The sequence below is a fragment of the Pocillopora damicornis genome, chromosome 3 (assembly GCF_964200805.1).
Source record: "Pocillopora damicornis chromosome 3, jaPocDami1.2, whole genome shotgun sequence".
NCBI classification, from domain to species: domain Eukaryota; kingdom Metazoa; phylum Cnidaria; class Anthozoa; order Scleractinia; family Pocilloporidae; genus Pocillopora; species Pocillopora damicornis.
The window spans coordinates 7,492,677-7,513,839 of NC_142672.1; the positions used below are offsets into that span (position 1 = coordinate 7,492,677).

Here is a 21,163-nt window from a genome sequence, read left to right on the forward strand (position 1 = left end):
TCTTAAGCTGACATTTCGCGCGTGAATCCGTCGACAGAGCGCTCGAAATGTCAGCTTTAAAAACTTTTAACGGTGTTCCTGAATTAGTTTGCTAAAGACCACGAGAAAAAAAACCGGGCTGCAAAGGACACATCTTAGACAATAACAAGGAAACGACATACTCACCACGAAGACGTTACCAAATTTGTCAGCGCCTGCAACAGTGTCGTAGTCTAAGTAACAACAGCAGGTTAGCCACCTGAAAAGAGAACGATTCAATGTAAGCATTGTTAAAACTATTGAGGCTGCTTCTCAATAATGCAGAGGTTTTAATAACTTTTTCCATGAGCGGCTGCCGATGGAGCAATAGTCGGCCGTGTCTGAAAAAGGGCCCTAAGGCGAGACCAAAATACGAGAGCCTGCACGCAAGCTACACAGACGGCAGTGAAAGATCTAACAAGCGACAGTTGACTTTCCGTAACCGGCTTTTAGTTAAACTCATGTTAAGGGGTCGTTTTCAGATGCGAAGAGGGACATGTTCAAGTGAAAATCAAACGTATGGAAACGAAAGAAGAGAACCCACGCCGCTTGTAACTCTGTTGCTAATGATTTGTGAAAACTAAATAAGCCACGGATGTCCTGAGAACTCGTATTGTGATTGGCCGGCTCCTCTGCTTCTGCGTGCGACTTCGACAATTTAATTTTCATTTGATCATACACATCCGAGTCATGAGAGCAATCGAAAATCAAATGAAACCGTTCTGATTCTATTTCTTCTGACTCCGGTTTCATCGAGCTTATGACTGCACCTCAGACCCCGATTTTCAAATTAACCTCGACTCTGTCGCCTGTGTAAACCAGCCTTTCCCGCGCATTTTCTTAAACTGGGGCCACTTAGACAATGAAACCAATCAGAAGGTAGAACTGGAACAATCAACTACGACATTTTCCAATCAAGCCATATGCCATGTAAAAAAGCAATGGAATCTCACTAACTTTGGTCACTGCTAATGAGCTCGCAACAACGGTTTACGGTTAGCTGCCAAGTTCAAACAGTGAACTTTCAACACTTCCACCAGCTTGAAGCCGGTCGAAGGAATACGAATCGCGATTGATAAGGTGCAATTAATTATCACTGAGCTCCTGACGTATTCAGAAAATATGTGAAAACAAAAGCTGTGTTGAAGAATGTCGATAGATAAATTTACATCTGAAATATGCTTACAAGGTTTTATCAAATTTCGTATATTTGAGAGCCCTTTCGGTGATCTTAAATTTAAATCTAAGTGGACGCACTTATATATCGACTTTCCTTTCACTTCGTCGTTATAAAGATATGGCTAGCCTCGAATAAACATACGACGAAGTTTTAGTCCGTGATACCTGAGGAAAAATTTCATGTCGATGAGCAAAATTTCCAATTTCCGTTAATGAAGTCTCCTAACTGAATATTAAATATAAAAAGGTTTGAGAAAAATATTTTTGAGTAAATATTGTTCTTGGGGGAAAAAAAGCACACAAATAAAACTGTGACAGTGGCAAAGGTTCAAGAATAACAAATCTGGGTTACTTCCAGCACACCTTAAGGAAAGAAATGTTACACCCGCTGTTGCAGAGAAATACAATTACATAAATTTTTATAATCCCGGGGAGGATTTGCCTTGCCTGCCTAAATGTGAACTTTGGGCCAAATCTGTGTTTGATTCCGCGCACAATCACCTATCGTGTCACTAAACGATCGAAATTAAACAACAAGTGATGAGATTTTGATGTCAAGGCGCCGTGCTAATTAATCAGCGAACCACACACATTGCCACAAGCAGCGTGACTGCCCACTGGACCTGCTCGCCAGCAGTGCATAATTGCAATTCACAGTAGGATAAATTTCACTCAGCGTTGCAAGCAATATCCGTCTCCACAGAGGTCTGCTCAAAAGCTCCTTACAAAGTAACAGAATAGGGTGCTAAACAGGCGCCAAAAACAAGTGAATATAAACAAAATACTCTAAAAACAAATTAACGCCAATATTTGACTGCCGCTTGATGTGAAGAGCGAGAGTGGTTGATCCAAAAGAAAGTAAGAGGACAAGAGCTTATTCAAAAAGTTCATCACTTCACTAGCAAATTTCCCATTTCGTGGCAGACTTTTTCGAAAGAGAGATGTCGCTCTTTATCGAAGGAGTTACTATGGCGTCATTCTGTGAGGCTATAATTACACATTCTGTCCCGGCCAATTGAGCTAGGCCTCAGTGTTTTTAAACGCTATCAAACGAAAATAAAAATATGCTGACAAAGAGATGAAAAAAATTAATACAAAGAATCGGAAAGATGGAACTCCGAGAGTGGAGTTTTGTTTTTCGTGTTTTTACCCAAAAAATAAACCGCAGCACATTCTTACCAGGGAACATCTGCGCCGTGTCAAAATTTGCAAATGAATCTAAATGACGTAAAGCGAAATTTTGAAAATTAATTCCAAGAGTAAAACAAAAAAAGTTTGTTGACAAGTGAAAGCTAAAAATAAAACTTAATCATGTTCAAAGCTCGAGTGTTTGCACAAAGTGACACTCTTCTCGACGAAAACCGGGAATAGAGAAATTTAGTTTTCATTGTTCTTTTTTCTTTTCCAAGAAATTCCCACTATGTTTATTATTTTTAAGGGCCTCTCGAAATTTTTGTGTTACGGTTAAGTTATTACCTTCTCGTCACCTGCTTCAGGCAGATAAATATTGCACAAGAAGAAGCATATTGGACTGAAGGAAATTTCAACTATTGACAGCTTTAACCCCCAAGAAAATTTTCACCTCAAATACTTCAGGAAAAAAATTGTGATTTCATACACAAAGATGGGAAAATTTTCAAGGTAAAAGTAACGATTATCAAAATTGATGGCAATCATCTCAGCGAGATCGTTTTCGCTCAAGTTGGCACGCCCGTCAACCTCCGACAAGCTTTTGACTCGGTCCGAAATGCTGTGCCATTAGCGCCTTTAACTATCAAAATGCATTTCGCCCACGGGAAGGCTGTGTTGTAATTTGTATTTTTAATACGATTGGTTTAAATAGCGGCAAGAAAGAAAGATTCTCCCTTTCTAAAAACAGGAAGATACTTGAGAGAAAGCGATTTGTGACAGGTGGTCCGCTTAAGCCAAAAAACATGTCGAGAGCAAAACGAACAAGCTCTTAAGCAACATGTTTCGCCAAACCAAACGAAAGCATATTTACCCGAATTTTTTTTTGTTTTTTTGTTTTTTTTTTGGTATCATAATGCGAGGAGAAAGCAGTCGCAACATTTTCCGTTTTTAAGATACTACGGATAATTAGGAAAGACGTACATCATCTAACCACAAAAATTAACTGTTTCGGGGAATATCAGCCTAATCACTACTTTGGAGAAGACAGACGAAAAATTGCGTCTTGTTTGTACCAAGACGCTAAAATAATTGTGTGAATCAACAAATGCCACAACAAATTTTTAATCACCGAAGTAACATTACTTGCACTTGATTTAAACACTTCAGACACAAAACTTTTAGGTATGCTGAGATCCATTGGCCTTTCTGAATTAAACTTTGGCTGGTAGATGCCACACTAAGAAAATTAAACCAGCCGAAGTTCGTTCTCAAATATACCTAGAGTACTTGTGGCAATGTTTACTTAACGCAAATTGAAATTTCTCGTCTCCTCCAAGGAAGGAACTTTCAAAGGAAAAAAAAATTGAAATATCTAGTTGTTGCATCTGCGAAAAGTTTTCTTAAATCTTGCCCGATGAATCTTTTTAAGAAAGGGAAGATAAAGGAAGAAACGGCTGGGAGAGTACAATGTTTCACAGTTTGATACTCACAAATTCGCCAAAACATCTGTACATGGAATACAAAAAGAATAAAAAATGACTTCATCATGTCATATTTTGCAGAATGCCAGTCGTACACGTAAGTTTTTCTTAAAATGTAAAATGTCAAAATTTCAAAACGATAACACTCCCAAATTGACAATGTAACAGGAAATGAAATCACCAGGGCCAATGAAACCTTTCCGGTTCTTGACGATGACAAATCGCTCTAAAATAAAAAATACAAAACAAGTAGAACAACGAACACAGAGGTAATGTGAGAAAGAGAAAATCTTCAACGGAACTTGTGTTCGAAAGATAACACACTATCATGATGCCACTTCAAAGATCATCTTTCTATCTTAGCGTGGGAAACAATGATTTATGGGCATGAGGGATTTTCCATCATCACCTAAAAACAATTAGCAATTATACTTCAAAAGGTAAACATCAATTTGAATTTCTTTCACGAAATATTGGCACACTAATGGCCGTGATAAACAGCCATAATGACAAACTTCACTCACTTTTGGAAATTGCGCGACGAGAGAGTTAAACTGCATTCAAACTGTTTGGTCGGCTTAGAATCTCGCACGCCACACCACAGACTGCGTGATCCCATTACCCGTGATCTAACGTTACCCGTGTTTTTGCGTTCGTAGAATAAACGACTAGCCTTTAGCCGACTGCAAGAGACTTCAGAAGACGCCGCGAGTATCCGGTTGCCCACAGGTGTTTCAACTTAAAGGCGAAAAAATCGGAGAAAGATGGAAAACTCAACATGGAGGGAAAACAGAAATTTGACACAAGAGATGAACCGTTGGAAGCTACATCAGACTCAATCCGGTCAAGCAGTGATCGTATTCCTGTCTTTACAAGGCGTCCTTATAATATGCGCGAACTCGCTGGTGTTTTTATTGTTTGCGACCACAAAACATTTACGAACAAAGACGAACTACTGTTTGGTAAGTCTGGCAGCCAGCGATTTCTTAGCTGGGCTTGTTTCGCTCCCGTTGGTGCTCCTGTGCTCGATCGTTTTTTCCAATCCCATCTGCACCAGCATGGATTTATGCCATCGATTTCAGTCGTTCTCGACAATTCTTCACCTGCTGGTAGCAACATCGGAGCGCTACTTTAAGATCAAAAGACCCTTTAAGTACAATATCCTGGTAACAAAGCGGCGAGTAGTGGCTCTATTGATGGCTGTGTGGATTTTCTCTCTGAGCGCTTCCTTCGTTCAGCTCACATGGATCCTAAGTGACAACGAACAACTCACCCAAAAATTCGACTTTGGTTACTCGGTATTCAGTTTACTATCGTTAGCGCTTCTGCCTTTTATCATCATCGCCTGTATAGATGGCCATATTTTTTATTACATTCACAAGGAAAAGAAATTTAGGCGTGCCTTAACACAAGGGACTTTATTTGAGAAGCAAGACAGGGAAAAAAGGAGAAGAAACGATAGAAAGGCACTGATAATATACGCTGTCATGACCATTACATTCGTGATTGGATGGTTCCCCTATTTTATCATCTCTTTGCTGAACGACATAAAACCTGAATATCCGATACCATTCGCCGCCGGGATCATCCTCTTGTCCTTAAAATTTAGCACAGCACTAATCAATCCTCTGTTATACACCTTCTTCAAAACTGACTTTCGAAAAGCCCTCCAAGACTTGTTAGAAAGAGGAAATGGTTCCGACGGAAGTAACGCTGTAATAACAACTTCAGTTTAAGGTACTCTTTCGAGCACAGAACAGAGCTGTTTAGACGTGGACGTTAAAAATTAATAATGAAAACTTTCTATTGAAAAAGAAAAAAATCAAGGAGGCTCACTGAATCTGATGCATTGATCGCTGATAATCATGAAATGCCAAATTTAGGACAAAACAGAAGCTGATGAAATTTCAATTACAGCAAAATTACGCAATAAAACCGAGAACGTGAAATAAAAGTGTTATGTTTCCTTGAGTCTAACGTAAAAAACGTGCTTGTGTTCTTATGGGTCTGTACGTGCCGCTCTCCATTATCAACTCATCTCTACTTCAATATTACTGACAGATATCATTTCCACCTTCTGTCTTTCAACCCATAAAAAAAAAACAATTTTCGAAAACTTAACGTACAACTGCCGTGTCTCAAGTGCGAAACAGAAGATAGTTTCACTTAACGCTCTTCCTCACACGACAACGACTGACTATCTTGGACTTCCTTCTTTATCAAAATAATCCCTACTACAGGGCATTGTAAAAAATGGCAAGCAAACTTGCGAAATAGTATTCATTTGTAATCTAAGATGGGAAAGATATTTTCTTTCGCAAAACTGAATTCGTAAATAAATTAGGTAGGTTTTTTGAATAACAAAGATAGCCCCCACAGCATTTATTGAGTGGAAAACGCTCTCTTTACATTAAGAAATATGTCTTGGTTTCGTCAGAATGTCCGTTATCAAAGGACTAGAGTAGCTCGTCCCCTGAAGAGATGGATGAAATATTGCACCAAATCCTCTCAAGAAGAGAGCCAGGTGTCATGTCCTCCACTCGATCGCTATTTCAAGTCCTGTCCGGTTTTTTTTCTCAACGTGTAGAGTACATAAACGCATTGTTATACAGTTTTTGAAGGAATCGGTAATACGAGATAACAACATCAAACAGTCTATTTTTAACCTAAGAGCTATAAATGAAGATAACCGGATGCCTTGCTGCTAAAACTGTTCAGCTTTGACGAGTGATAACCTAATGGTTGGTACACTTGACTGTAGATTGAGAGATTCAGTACAAGCCCTAAGTGGGTTCTCGTGTTTCCTCCTTGCGCAAGTTACTTTTAAAAGCGGGTAAAACAAAAGATCACACACCTTGGATTTACATCATCCGCAAATATAACCAAATGATTTTCCCGAGCCTTGAACTTAACAAAGTGAAAAGACTCTTGAATATCACTCACGACTACTCGGGTTCCCATTGTGTTCAGACCCATAATGAAGTTGGGCAATTTCTGGAAAAAAAAAAAATGAGAAAGAAAATTCTTCATTTTGTAAGTAAAATGACAAACAAATGATGTCAATGGTAACAAAATTGGTCGACATAAGACCGTCGCTGTTGTGCTGATCACGTCCAAGGCGGCCATACCTTGTTTTCACATTTGCGAAGTAGCTTCTTTTTTCCGAGATCATAGATTCGTAACAGTCGTCCTACCCCAGCTAAAAGGCGTCCCTAAAGTCACATAAGACAAGCATAAAAGACCTGTTATCCAAATGAAGTCTAACGTAAACGGCAGTTTAAGAAAGCCACTATCTGACACTTATTATGTCAGTTAAAAAAGGAAAAGATTGTGGTTAATCTTCGTCGTAAGGGTAAATGCACTAGTAGTCTCTTCGGATAAGGATCACTAATTTTGTGCTGTCCATAAAACTCTGCGTTTGGATCACACGTTCAGTTAGGTTTGGAAGGAGATATCGCTCAAAAACGACTAACGTTTGGTCTACGCAAACGGCCCGAATGCCTGACTAAGACGTAAAACTTACGCTGTCCCTAGCATCTTTAATGTTTTGACGTAAATACAGAAAACTAGTACACCGAAATGCTTATCTTCAAGAAAATTACTTTTGACTTTTTCTAAAGAATAGCAAGTCTGGGACAGTGGACGGTTTTTAGTGTTTACCGTGGAGTATGATTTAAGAAGGCGTGGAGCCGGCTTAAGCCGAATGATTTCCGAGTATCAAAAGTACATACCCCATGAAATATTTGTGCCCCCCCCCCCCCCCCACACACACACACAAAAACCTTACCCTCCTTCTTCCCCTTCAGTTGGCTAAAATAAAAACTCTAAAAACTTCTTAAAAATTCCAAACCAAGGGAAACAGATTTGCGCGAACGAAACTCAAATACTACTAAAAACTCCATGAAACAAACAACAAAAGTACGCGAAAAATGTCTACGTCAGCGAAAGAGTTCTTCGACGTGACTGGATAATTCGTGAAATCACGCGCGCCGCGCATGGATACAAAAATATTACAAAGAGGGAGAAAAAGAGAAAATTTTTAATTAGAACTTTAAAAAACGTACCTGAAAAGGAGTCAGCGCTCCTGGAATATCATCAACTTCCGTCTGAAATAAAACGAACAAACCAAATTGAATGTAGCAATAAAACAAAATAAAATAAACTCTCCTTGCTTTTGATATAATAACATGACATCAAAATATAAATCGACCTGGCTTTAAATTTTTAGTGCGCACTACTGAGAACATATACATGCAATTATTTGCTCTTGTGAAAAAAAAATAAGTTCGCTTGATATTTTGGGACCACTTTGCTGACAAAGTAACGATAAAAAAGGAAAAATGTAGACCAAGGGATACTATTTGACTTAACACATAAATTCTCTGAGGAAAATTATAAGAAACGTAGACCAGGCAAAGAAAAGATTTGACATTTCTCTAAATCTTGGATGTGAGAGGAATACCCAACGTATCACAAAACTAATGACGCTTACCGGGACGATCCACTCGTAAAGAGTAGAGCTTGTTCCACGCGTTCAGAGAGTAGAAGCGCGATTTCTAGCGGAGCGTGGCAGTAGCGGAGGAGTGAAAAGACGGGGGAGGTTTAGGTCGGGTTCCGACCCAAACCCCTCGGTTTTTGCTCTGTTACTACTCTCGCGCTGCGCTTTAATAACTGAACGCCTGGAACAAGCTATAGGGAGTATTGAGCAGTAACTAGTCTTCACCTTGTGGACAAACTCCAGTTTATATCCCCCATCAATCAACTCAGCTATTTTGTACGTGTGAATGAAGCCCCCTGCGCATGATCGTGGGTTAAGTGAGAGATCCTTAGCTGTGCCAACTAATGCGTATGTTTCGTCTGGGCGACACGTGAAGTTACAAACACACACACTGCGGAACAAAACCCAACGTCTCATCATTGTATTACATAAGTTGGAGTCAAAACCAAACAACCAATCACAAAGGTTTAAAGAATAGGAACACATCACCAGAATATGAGCAACGGTTAGGGACTTTAAATAAGGCCATACGCTTCAGTACGTTTGAAAAGTTTAACCCTGCTCTAACTTAAGGAATCAAGGGGGAAACAAATCTGCATCGCAATCAACTGTTTAATGATGCCCGTTTTCTTTTAACTCCAAGTTTTTTTTTTTTATGAAACAGTCTGGGCGCAAACTAACCTGACTGCAGATTCATTCTGATCCAAGCGGACTTCGTCGACTGTTTCGCCCTGAAAAAATAGAAAACTTCCGTTAGGCCATTAACTCAAGTGCTGATACGCGGTTAAGTCTCTTTGTTCAAGGTATTGTCATGTATTGGAATCTAAGTATTAGAAGAGAGAAAAAAAGAATATTCGCATGGATTGCCTTGCAAATAATACGAAAGTTTCTGTTGACAACACATTGCATGATCAAATTTCTCAAACACCTTGAAACTCCTCCCGAAGATACCCGCTTAGCGTCTTATTTTTACTCTTCTGTCAGTATCTGGGTGTAATCAAACATTGTTTTTCACCGAGGGCAATTCTCAATTTAGGGCCTAAAGTAAAAAAAAAAGATTGCATTGATTTTTCTTGGCGATGGTCGGTTCACAGACGAAAAACGAAGACCAACGCGACTTTATCAGTTGAGTCACTCGCGTTTTCCCAAGCTTCAGGGAAATTACTTGTCTTTCCTTTGAGTTATCATTGGCTCATTGTGACCGCTTTAAAAAATTACATTACGATACTCTTAAGTAAAAACAATAATGAGATTAACCTTTATAGGGTCCAGCATTCTCAAACAAGATGCCCACATTCCAGGTCCTGCTTTCGGAGCACCAAACTGCAGCTCAGAGAGATCCTCATTCAGAAACTCAGCCGCCATTTGTGCTGCAAGCTCCTTTTCATCATCACCAGCAGCCTCGACCATTTCCTGAAACATTACCCGGACAGAGTTGTCAACATTAAAATGTAGAATATTAACTGGTGGCGTTTCTTAACCAAAGCTTCTTCAAATTGAGGTAATTTATCAACTGAGTTGACAACGTAAATTGTGGGAGTCTTAGCCCTCGGCTCTGACGCTCGAAACATAAGCTTTGAAACTCTTAACGGTGGCCATTTACGTCATCGACTCAATTGATAAAATCAAATTACCCTGTTATAATCTAACACCGACGCACGCCACAGTTTCTTTAGAAATTTACCTCCTTCTTCATAGTGGCCGAGGTTGCGCCAACTATAGTGGTTTGTCAGAGATGAGCGGACCAATAATTCACAAAAAGTCGTATTCACTAAAAACGAAGGCTTGAGCAGGTAACTGATCGGCGACACACTGACAAATCTCAATTTTTGCAACAATCGAGCTCCATAACTTCGTAAACATTCGAGTGCTGAGTGTGTTTGTCATACATATCCTAAGGAATTCTCTATGTAATAAAATTGTACGTTGTATCCTCTACTCACCTCGGCAATTTGCTGCTTCTTTTCTTCCTTAGCTGTATCAGTGAAAGCATTATGATCGCTTTCTATGATAACTAAATTGTTACTCTGGGGGTGGATGACAAATTTCCTTGGGGTGTACCGCAAGGGAGTTGCCACTTGATTAAACACTGCGCCCAGCTTCTCGAGGGCTAAAATCCTGTAAAGAAAAATCACCATAAATAAATGAACAGTTAGATGATAAAGTAAAAATTTATTGATGTCAAAATTATACCCAACACAAATATCGAGTTTGATCCAATTTTCAGTGCAAAATTAATTATCTTACAAATTAGAGTCGAGTGAGTGAGCAGATTTTACGTCCATAAATAACCCTTATAGTAAGACTACGTCATACCATGAGGTAAAATACTTCCTCGAAAGGGCTAGCTTCGAATGTTTTCAGTAATTTTCGGGGTCGTCGAAATTTTTGTTTTAGAGAAAACTCGTTGACTAATAGTTTGCGAGATTCAAGAAATGAAGTAAACGGAAACAATCACGGTTAACAGGATTGAGAAAATTAGTGACTAGCATCTAATTTCTCCTTACAATATCACCCCTGAATCAAACATCAAGATCAAGAGAACAAAGGAAATGATCACTGACTGTAGAAGCTCTTGATTGTTTAACAAATTCTCCTTGTCCGCACCTTTGAAATTGTATGGTGAACAGTATGGAGAATATGCATACTGATGTTAGGGTTTTACGCGGTTTACGATTAGAAATTATCCTCGAGTTTTACGACAAACGATTTTATCCCCAGCCCACCTCAGCGTGTTAGCAGAGATGGCTACAATTCCCTCAGGACACTGTTCGGAGGAGAAGCTGGATGCGTATTCCAACGTTTCGTATGATAGTGGAGTAAGATGGAATCTGGACTGGTACGAATAACTCAACCATGATCGACTTGACATTGCTAGAACCTGCAAATACAAAACAGAAAAATTAACTCCAGCAAAATTACAAAATAAAACTGAAATACCAATGTCTTCACAGGAATTCGTTGCATAAATTACTCAAATGTTCCAAACACTGCCGACACCTTGCGATACGCGAAGGGCTAACGCTCGAAACGTCACCTTCAGTGATTCTTTACGCTGGCAAATTCACATTATCAAATCACTTAATAAAATCAAATTAACATAAAATTGCTATCTTCGAGCAAAAAGGTTGGACATTTTAGTGATAGAGGAACTCACCGCATCTGACCCGTGCATTCGAACTTTAAACAACTTCACAGCTTTTGAACCAAGATATCTGAATAAAAAAATAAAAAATAGCAATTTGAAGCAATTCTGTCGGTTCAACTGTGCTTCACCTCAAAAAGCATTAGACTTATGTACGCATGTATAAATCCTTAAGCTTCGTTGCAAAAATATAACACTACAAGCATTTAACCCTTTCATACTGCTTACTAAGGGCCGAGTATTAAAACGAATTTGAACTTAAGCAGAGGTTTTGGATCAGCAATGAACCTCGAGAATTCTTTGTAAGGGGCTTGTTTGGAGCATATGCATTGTTTTTTTTTTCGGAGATACGAAGCTCTGAGCCATCAAGGCGCTGTTCACAAAAATCGACGATTAGACAAAACGTCTAGCTTAATCCAGGATGATTCAAGAAAAGCGCGTTTGTGCCAAACAACGGCTAAACTTAACATAAACGACAAGCCCTCTCATTGTTTTTCTGTGATTAGGTTCTAAAACGACACACATATGTCTTTTTCAGAGGACTGCTGACTGAAAAAAATGCCGTCCTAAAACCTCTGTGTAGGTTTCCTTAATTGTAGGGTAACCTCGATGCAGAGAACACTTTTTCTAGTCCCCGACGTGTTCCCTGAATAGAGGCTCCACTGTGCACCCTTTAGATCCAAATCTTTTCCTACCTTGTTCTGGTATCAGAGAGATCTCCGGTGACTAAATCTAACACTGTTCGAAGAAGAACGCCATTCTACGAAAACCAGAAAACAGGAATGTCACCTCAGCACATTAGAATACTAAAGAGACTTTAGAAGGTAACTTTAATTGTGACACGACCAAAATCCTCTGACCCCTCAGGCGATAAATAATGAAGGGTCTCTATGAAAAAAAAACAAACGAAACTAAAATATGACAAACATACCGAGAGTCCGATGTTGAGAAAGAGTCCACCCAGTCTTCCAGATTCACTCTCTAGACCCATCTCCACAATACACAGTGACTCAGGCATGGCAGGCAACGCCTGCATACTAAGTGGCTGTAGACAGTCCTGCGGGTCAAGAGATATCACCCGCACAGTGTTGTCACTAAGACCAATGGCTAGAAACCTAGAGCGCTGCTCTCCCGAGGGAACCGTCCCGAGAGCCATGCACTGTACATCAGAGGACATTTCTTTTCGTTCAGTATATTCGTTTAGTTGGCCGGACTGAAAACGAGAAACAACAAACATCAAATGATAATAATAATAATAATGATAGTACAAATAATAATAATATTAATATCATTAACTGACCACTCTTCCAATAGGGCTTTTCAGGGGCAATGCAAGCAACTTGAAACAAACGCGGTATATAAACATAATATTTAAATATCCCAATTGGCCAGAAACAGACCAGTTGGCCAAGTACAACGCACAGCCGAGGAGTTGAACTCGGGACAACCGAGAATAAATCCAGTAAGAGGCAGGGTAGAAGACTTGAACCCAGGATCACCAGATTATAAGTCCAGTGCCCTAACCACTCAGCTACACTGCCTCCGAACTTTCCGCCGTGCATTCCGAACTGACTGCATAGATAGAAAGTAACTGAAAGTATAAGAAAATGAAAGCAAAAAAAAATGGCTTACCGGATCCATTTCAAAATAAACAATTTCTCCTCCTGTCAAAGCAATGACAACCTACAGGGCAAATCAAGCATAAGATTAATGGAAAAGAAACTTCTGAAATTTCTGCTTTTCTTACATCTATTTTTAAATCACTAGTGGTCCTTGCAATCTGATTAGCTCTCTGAGGTGCGCATTAATCACGAATCGCTCAATTTTTGTTCTAAATTGCATCTTTTTCCCAGGCAATGAGAAAGCAACACGAAAAGACAAAAAAAGCAATCGGATTTCAAGAACTGTTTAGAATAACCAATTAGATTACAGGAAAAATGAAAGACAAGAAGCCAGTGCATGGCAAATTTTGCAACTACTGTCCCCAACAGTTGTTTACTGAGCAGATTCTTCTAAGCCTACTCACTTGTCTCTCGTTCACAGCACATTTCACAATTGTCTTCTTTCCTGGGGTTTTCCATTCGTTTACACGCTTGTCAGCTCTTATGTGGCGGATGCCTTCAGAATAAACCTAACAAATGCAACAAATAAATATTGTCAGTGTTTCACAATAAAAAGAGAGATTACCAAGCTCAATTTAGTGCTTAAAGCAAACTGTGAGAGACTTAGACAGTTCATATCCCGCCTATAGTAACCTGCTCTACGAAAAAATGGCCATAAAATTTCGCCCCAGCAAAGGCGTTTGCCTGAAAGAACATTTATTTCATTAGCTGAGCAACAGTAATAGTGTTAATTCTTTGAATCAAAAGACCAGAAATCGTCATAAATATAACATGGGTTATAAAACAAAACAAATAAAAAATAAACTGATAAGTTTACACACCTGTAAGAGAGCATCTTCGCCAAGCTGTGAGCAGGATAGAGTGGGTGTGGTACCAAGAAAACCACTATCAGTGACTTCCTCGACTGTCTCTCCAATAGACAACACCAAGGTAGCGTTTATGAAAGACACCACAATGTATGAATCAAATTCATCTGCAATATAATAGGAGCAAGGATACAAGTTATCAGAATCACCACACCACAAAATACGAAAATCAGTCCTTTTTTTCCAGCATAACCCATATGCAGGCTACAAAAAAATCTGTTACACTAGGTTAAAAAAAAAAATTAAAACACTACATTAAACTGGAGGCCCTCTCCCAGAAAATAGTTTGCATGGACCGATAATTTTTTTCACTTGTTTGATGAAATGAGGAGCTTCCAACGTTTGTCTATAACTGTTGTTTAAAAGTCTATTTCAAAGCTACAAAAACATTCAGCGTTCTCTATGAGGCTCTGTAGTAAAGCCACATTGGACTCATGTCTGGGATGTACTGTAAGTTACAAGTTAACTCCAACATGCCATCTAAGCTACTGCATGCTGTTGATGAAAACAATAATGTATGAAGCAATTTTTCACCAATAAACCACGCAATACCAAACTTATTGAATCAGCAAATCTACCTTGAGTATGTGTCTTGACTGTCCAAACAGCATTGGGATTACCTGGCAGCTCTGATACAGCCATTTCGGAAACCTAGAGGATTTAAAATAACAGATTTTCCTTAGTACAAGTCTTCATTCAAGCCGCATCTCCACACATAAATTCTTCTGGAACAATATTATTTGAAATGATTGTCGTTTTTATTACCTCCAAACCATGCCTCAAGACTCTCATTGATGAGCGAGGTCCCCTGCCGCAGGCTGCATACAGCTGAGGAGTATCTTCATTGGCCAAGTCAGCAATCTGAGAGAAGAAAACAAACTCAATGTAACAACCAAAAAAAGCAAGAAAGGTTGAGACATCCTGAACAAAAAATGTGTTTCCAGGTTCATTGGAAGACAAAAGGAAAATTAAAAAAAGCAGCAACAATACCCACCCCCTTCCCCATTTAATGTTGTTAATTGCAGATTTATACATGATATTGCTTGGCAAGCAAAATTGCAAAGGAGGGTTGGGATACATTATGTTGAATTGCATGGTGAACAGTTTTCTCTTGTCATCATGATGGTAATATGTGTCAACTACTATAATTGTAACTGGTTGTGATACCTTGGAACATATACAGTAAAATTATAGGAATAGAAATAAAAGTGATTCTTTTATTTCTATTCCTATCTTTTTGGTGTTCTCCTACACAATTTAGCAATTGTTGACCATTATTTTGATTGCTATGGAGTACTTTCACTGATTTCATAAACAAAGGTTAGTGGTTTATCTTCATCAAATCAAACACTCCATACCTGGCAGGACATTACTGGAGCTAAACTCTCAAGTTCATCCACAAGAACCAAATTCTTAAGACCTCTTGGAGAAAAGAAGAAAGTGGTCCCCTCCTCAAGCTCCATTGCACTGGAGAACTCAGGCTCATCATCATCATCACCAAGATGTGCAATCTGATACAGATAGCTGAAATATGGGAAACATACAGAATGGCATTGGTTGGAGGATTCAGAGGAATAAGGGAACAACAGAAAGGTTTTGAACCAAAGGAAACAAAAAAATGATGTGAAATAAAAAGTTTACTCGCAATGCCTCTGATATTCATACAGATTGCACTGAAAAGATTCTGTACTTACTGATTTCCAAACTCTGAGGCAGTGAAAAGGAAACCTGTTTTGAGCACACACATGGCAGTAGAAACTGGTACTGTGTCAAAGTACTTCAAACGGATCTCTGTGACCTGAAATCAGCCAAATATTGATGTTACTAATAACAAATCGATTCCAAAATGCCATGTGTCTGCTCAGTAAGAGATCAAAGATGACATCAAAATATGGTAAGAATAAAAGTGGCTCACAAGGCACAGCCAACTGCATTACTGATGTTTTCACCACATTTTGACGATATCTGTGACATCTTAATGAACATACACATGTGATCTATTACTTGACGGTTCCACCACAACATGGAATCTATTACCAGAAAAACCTATGGTAACATTCTATCTCTTTGTTTTATGTCTTAATAAACAAACAAAAAAATGTTAATGGTGACATTAACTATAAATTTGTTTTCTTATACATCATAGGAACCAATCAAACTGCACACATGATGCAGCTTATTGCATGAACAGTCTTAATGGTTGTATAATAAACCTGCAGTTGAACAATTACCTGCAACATATACTTAAATGTATTTACTTACCATATCTTCATCAATTTCCATGGTAACCTTGAAAATGTCACCTTGTTCTGTTTGCACCAAGAAGAAGAACATGGACTAAAGGAAACAAAAATCTGTTACTAACACCATACAGATATCGCTAAAAATCACAACTGTGTTAACATACAATGTACATTCATCAAAACAAATTATATTTAGAGGGAATAAGTGTATTGAAAAAAGGCTGAAAGCAGTAATTATAGTGTTTTCATACTGAACATGCAAATCATATACCTTGGTCTTGTGAGTTGCCCAACACACAAAGATCATTCCACGTTCTGGGTCATCCAGATCATACTGAAAACAAACAGAAAAACAAACCCTAAATGAAAAATAAGATACACAGAGATACACAGTGTAAGCTATTTATTGTTACATGTAGGTCACAGAAACAACATGATTTATATTCACAAACCTTTCTTCGTGGTATGGGCATGCGAATATCTGGCTGATCCCCAAAATTTTTGTATGTGATATAATTTTCAGAACAAACCAACACTCCACTTGGCCCATCATTTCCACCAGGTACTGCAATGAGAAGGTTGCCATGTTCTTCCAGAGGTTCACTATATTTGCGCACCACATGGTTCAAACCCAAATCTAGTTCATAAAATGTCAGTGTTTGTTGAGTGGTGTGTACAGCTTCCCCAGTGGGGTCAGTATCTGCATCCTGAATAGATGAATGTATATCATTAAATGCTATGAACTACAATGATAGTGGTGACAATGGCAATAAAAATAGTGATAGATATACAATAGGGAAGGAAGAAACAATAACAGTAACAATAACAACACTACAAAGGGTAACAAGGAATAAGTACAAACATTTTCCTTTATTTCTGTCAATACACCAACACTTGTTTGGTGATTACTATAAACAAGAAAAATCTGATGGTGCAATGCTCATACGCTGCAAGTCATTTCTTGCTACAAAAATTCCTTTTTAGCTTTCCTCAAAATAAGAAGAACTCCTGGATGCTGTTGAATAATCTCCCAAATGTTCATGAAAAGAATGTCAAGTATATGATCAAATTCTCTAAATGTGCACTAATTACCCTTTCAGTTAGCTTGATCAAGGAACCAAAATGTCAACACCCATCTAAAAATTACATTCAATTTTCAGCGTTCATTTTCAGTGCAGGAAACAAATTTGTACCTCATAATCCATCTCTAAACAAGCAAACATTGGATTCTCAAACCCAACATCAACTCCCACAGTATGATAGACCAGTGTGTGAGATTTGTGAGCCTCAAGAGGAGATGAAATAGTCAGGCGAGCTGCAGCATCTCTGTTCAGGATATAAACTAACTTCTGTTTTTCCACAGCACCTGGAAGAGGCAAGAGATTTTTTACATCATTGCCATTATTAAAAAGACCATAAAACTCTGAAGCAATACACATCTGTAGTTAACATTAATTCTGGAATGTTTATTGCATTATGACCAATCACAAGGAAGATTAGAACATATATAGAAACCACAGTGCTACAAACCTATTACCATTCACCCTTTAACACATACAATCTGATTGTTATTTCTCCCTTTCAGTTTTAAACTAGTTCTGAGAATTTGGTGTTAGATCAAGATAACAACATTTACCTGATAGGTTCAAGTATTCTCATAACCACTTTGCTGAGTAATATATGGATATTATAGGGAGAAGTTATGTGTCAATCACTTCTGGGGGTTCAAGGGTTAATGCATAGGGGTATGTCTGTTTGCCTTCTGATGTTTATGCTTTTCTGAGGTTGATTATAAGTCAACAATGTATGTGATCATTATCATTAAATTGCCATCATCCTGTCACTGTAATCTATATCGGAACTCATTAGCTCCAAGATCAAATATATAATTCTCCTTACTATCAACCATACAATTTTTATAATGTTGGCTCAAAGAATTTAGTATTGGATCGACTTATTATCCCCAAATTGATATTAATTTTTTCTTTATTCTCGTCAGTTATCTTGTTGATATTCTATTGATATTGTAACGAGAAATTCTGTCTTGGTCACTCATGGCAGTTAAGGGGTTAATGCATTTGTATACATTTGACATGAATCCTCACTGAGAGCAATAAACAATCCATGAAACCATACATTCACCTTTCTGTTAACTGAGAAAAAAAATCATCAGTTTTTTCATGGTGATCATAAAACATAATGTAAAAAGCTACTTTTATATACATGTACATGCACGTGAAATACAATGATTGAGTGTTTCTACTTGTCTTTGTTGGTCTTTCTGGTATTTTTTATACGTTTGTGTACTTCTTTACTGAAAATTGAATCAAACATACCAATCAAAATAGCACGACCTTTGGGGTCCACAGCTAAGTACTGGCCTGGAACAATACGGCGACAACCACTTTTACCAAATGTCTCCTGATGAACCTGAAACAAAGAAAATGGCAGAAAAACGTACCGTGTGAACTGAGGAAATACACAAATTTATCAGGAGATACACTTTTGGATGAGTATACTGTTATCTTGCTTTTAATTATTTACCTTCTCAAAAGTATTCTTTGAAGGTATGTATTCAAGGATAACTATCCTTCCAGAATCACTTCCAACCACCACATAATCTGAAACCAATAATATATAATTAAAAGAAGTAGGTTTCATTAATTGTGATCAGCCAGTTCACTGGCAGAGCAAATCACCAGAAATTATATACAGATACAGTTCCTACAATTAGTTTAATTCTCATAAAATTAATCTTCCTCTGTTATAGGTCAATCCTAAATTTCCAAACCAACTAATACAGCTGCTGTAAATCCAAAACAAACTATGGAAATTATGAACCAACCTACAATGAGTGGCACAAATTGTTGGCACACCTCCCCAAACTAGATGATTGACTACCCTCCACTCAACATAATAAACAAATATATTGTAATTAATTATCATAAGTCTTCCCATTCCCTCCAAAAAATTGTTCCCTGAAATCAGTGGGCATTTTGTAACAACAGACAACACTGAAATGGGAGAGACAGGGAGATACATGAAAGTTAGAGAATATAATTCAAAAAGTGGTGGAGCATGCCAAGACTTTTGCCAATCATAGTAAGAAAAAAAATCAAGCTGATAACTGCGACATGAACTTGAACAAATACTCACCCTTTGAACCTCCAGTGAGTCTAAAAGCAATAAGATCTCTAATAACACCAAACATTTCCATAGCTAACAGAGGAAACACCTTGCCAGTGTTGGGGTCAGGACGAAGAAGCTCGATAATCTTTCCTCTGGAGATAACAATCTCCTGCTGCTTAGAGCCCGAGAAATTACCATGAATTGCATGATTAATGGTGGATGCTTTCTGAAGAGTCAGTGCATACAGATGCATGGTGACCTGAAAGTATCAGAGGGAACACTGTGAGTAAATGGTCATTAATCAATTAACCCCTTTACTCCAAAGGGTGACTAATAAATAATTTCTCTTTATAATAATAAATTACATATTAATTAATTTAATTAAGGTGATGTGAATAAAAGAAATGATCACCAACTACAAAAAAGCTCTTGATTAATAAACAAATTCTCCTTGTTAGCATCTTAGGAAATGTAGAGAGAACAGTATGGAGAATATATATACTGATGTTAGGGTGTAAAATAAATTGTGACCATCGAGCAAAACAGATGTGGATCTATCTTTCATCATGGTCAAAAAATATAACTACTGTACCTGTTTTATAACGGAGTTCACAGAGCATAGCCCCATAATTATACAAAATGTTTGTAGTAACCCATCAAGCAAAAAAATTTGGACTTATGACCGTACAACCATACAACCATAGAACCGAATGTACAAGGTGCTACTTTTAACATGCGTGGTCAAATGGTTGCATTACATTTATAGATAAGGAAGATAATCTGAAGCACAGCCACGACAACAAGTTTTCAATATCAGCTAACCCTGGATTAGGATTAACTGACTGCATGTAACTCCCAGAGGTGATTAGCAAGCAACTTCTCCCTATAATAACCATATATTAACCAGCAAACAGGTTATGAGAATACTCAAACTTATCATCTTCATCTAACAGTAAGTGCTTGTGACTAATTAACAAGGAAATGAGTAGAAGCTAGTGGGGAGAATTAACAATCAGATTTTGGGAGTTTAAGGGAGATTTCAGTTTTAAACTTGCTGGCCAAGGACTGTAAATCAGTGACCTGATTTTAAAGATCATGCAGCTTCACTGCAAATAACAGAGTGCCTTGAACCCTGACACACTCAGTGATGAAAAATAAGCAGTTACAATCAATCAGCTTGGTTCCATAATCAGATCATACGGCCAATGATAAACAATATATAAAACTTTCCCCTCCATAAAAAAGCTTTCGAAAACTATGCAGAATTTTATTATGAGTAGTTGAAATCAATTTCGATACCATCGATCATGTGCACAGTTTTTTATTTGTCTGAGCAGTAATCTTCCAAGCATATAACACTATGGTTAATTCAACAGTATATACATATATCAAAAGTGTAAACATTTCGTTACTCTCGTTAATTTTAACGTCGCTTGTGTTAAAGGTGGAGCGGTCTTTCCATCTACATATCTGTCTATCCTTTCGTTAGAAATATCAATTGAGTGGAGCGATCTAGCGATACCGTGGAACGATCTAACATCGAACGATGTAACTATAGAACGAACTGACCACAGACCTCTATCAACATTGATACAACAGTGAAAAAGACTCAACACAAGTTATCGCTTATTTTTGCCTGATTGCACGATTCACTTACTTTGAAGGTACTGGGGCTTCAACCCGTCCAAACCACAGCTTCTAGCGCCCTTAGGTTGTACAAATTATCGCAGATAGACAGTGAATAATCTGCTAGATGCTAGCAATGAAAGCCGCCATTAACGTCAAACCCACGTGCGGTCATGCGCATGGATGTTGCTCAGCGGGAGAATTAGAACCCAGTGCTTCGCAGGA

At 38.1% G+C, this 21,163-nt stretch overlaps 2 protein-coding genes across 6 annotated transcripts in view; one reads left to right on the forward strand and one right to left on the reverse strand.

Annotated features, from left to right (window-relative positions):
• LOC113665680 (histamine H2 receptor) overlaps positions 1-5,763 on the forward strand; it is a 14,118-nt gene extending 8,355 nt beyond the window's left edge. For 2 of the 5 annotated variants that reach the window (XM_027181401.2, XM_027181403.2), the window contains exon 2: positions 4,469-5,763. In XM_027181401.2, the coding sequence (XP_027037202.2) occupies positions 4,574-5,545 (972 nt within the window). In that variant the 5' untranslated portion in view covers positions 4,469-4,573 and the 3' untranslated portion in view covers positions 5,546-5,763. Of the gene's footprint in view, positions 1-1,928; positions 2,056-2,709; positions 2,839-4,138; positions 4,250-4,468 lie in introns of those variants that run through there. The other 3 variants (XM_089200282.1, XM_027181402.2, XM_089200283.1) reach the window with 3 other exon arrangements.
• The window catches only part of LOC113665678 (splicing factor 3B subunit 3), a 24,141-nt gene extending 3,019 nt beyond the window's left edge, over positions 1-21,122 (reverse strand). Inside the window, exons 1-27 of the mRNA XM_089200220.1 lie at positions 20,970-21,122; positions 19,340-19,571; positions 18,728-18,804; positions 18,520-18,613; positions 17,377-17,549; positions 16,636-16,890; positions 16,455-16,517; positions 16,203-16,277; positions 15,635-15,738; positions 15,299-15,464; positions 14,706-14,801; positions 14,519-14,591; positions 13,896-14,047; positions 13,479-13,583; positions 13,085-13,135; positions 12,384-12,665; positions 12,148-12,212; positions 11,465-11,522; positions 11,034-11,188; positions 10,251-10,425; positions 9,565-9,720; positions 8,989-9,038; positions 8,533-8,698; positions 7,874-7,915; positions 6,938-7,021; positions 6,664-6,803; positions 166-238 (exon numbers count right to left, since the gene is read on the reverse strand). Of these exons, the coding sequence (XP_089056346.1) occupies positions 166-238; positions 6,664-6,803; positions 6,938-7,021; positions 7,874-7,915; positions 8,533-8,698; positions 8,989-9,038; positions 9,565-9,720; positions 10,251-10,425; positions 11,034-11,188; positions 11,465-11,522; positions 12,148-12,212; positions 12,384-12,665; positions 13,085-13,135; positions 13,479-13,583; positions 13,896-14,047; positions 14,519-14,591; positions 14,706-14,801; positions 15,299-15,464; positions 15,635-15,738; positions 16,203-16,277; positions 16,455-16,517; positions 16,636-16,890; positions 17,377-17,549; positions 18,520-18,613; positions 18,728-18,804; positions 19,340-19,565 (3,156 nt within the window). The 5' untranslated portion in view covers positions 19,566-19,571; positions 20,970-21,122. The remainder of the gene's footprint in view (positions 1-165; positions 239-6,663; positions 6,804-6,937; positions 7,022-7,873; positions 7,916-8,532; positions 8,699-8,988; positions 9,039-9,564; positions 9,721-10,250; positions 10,426-11,033; positions 11,189-11,464; positions 11,523-12,147; positions 12,213-12,383; positions 12,666-13,084; positions 13,136-13,478; positions 13,584-13,895; positions 14,048-14,518; positions 14,592-14,705; positions 14,802-15,298; positions 15,465-15,634; positions 15,739-16,202; positions 16,278-16,454; positions 16,518-16,635; positions 16,891-17,376; positions 17,550-18,519; positions 18,614-18,727; positions 18,805-19,339; positions 19,572-20,969) is intronic.
• Positions 21,123-21,163: the final 41 nt, after the last annotated feature.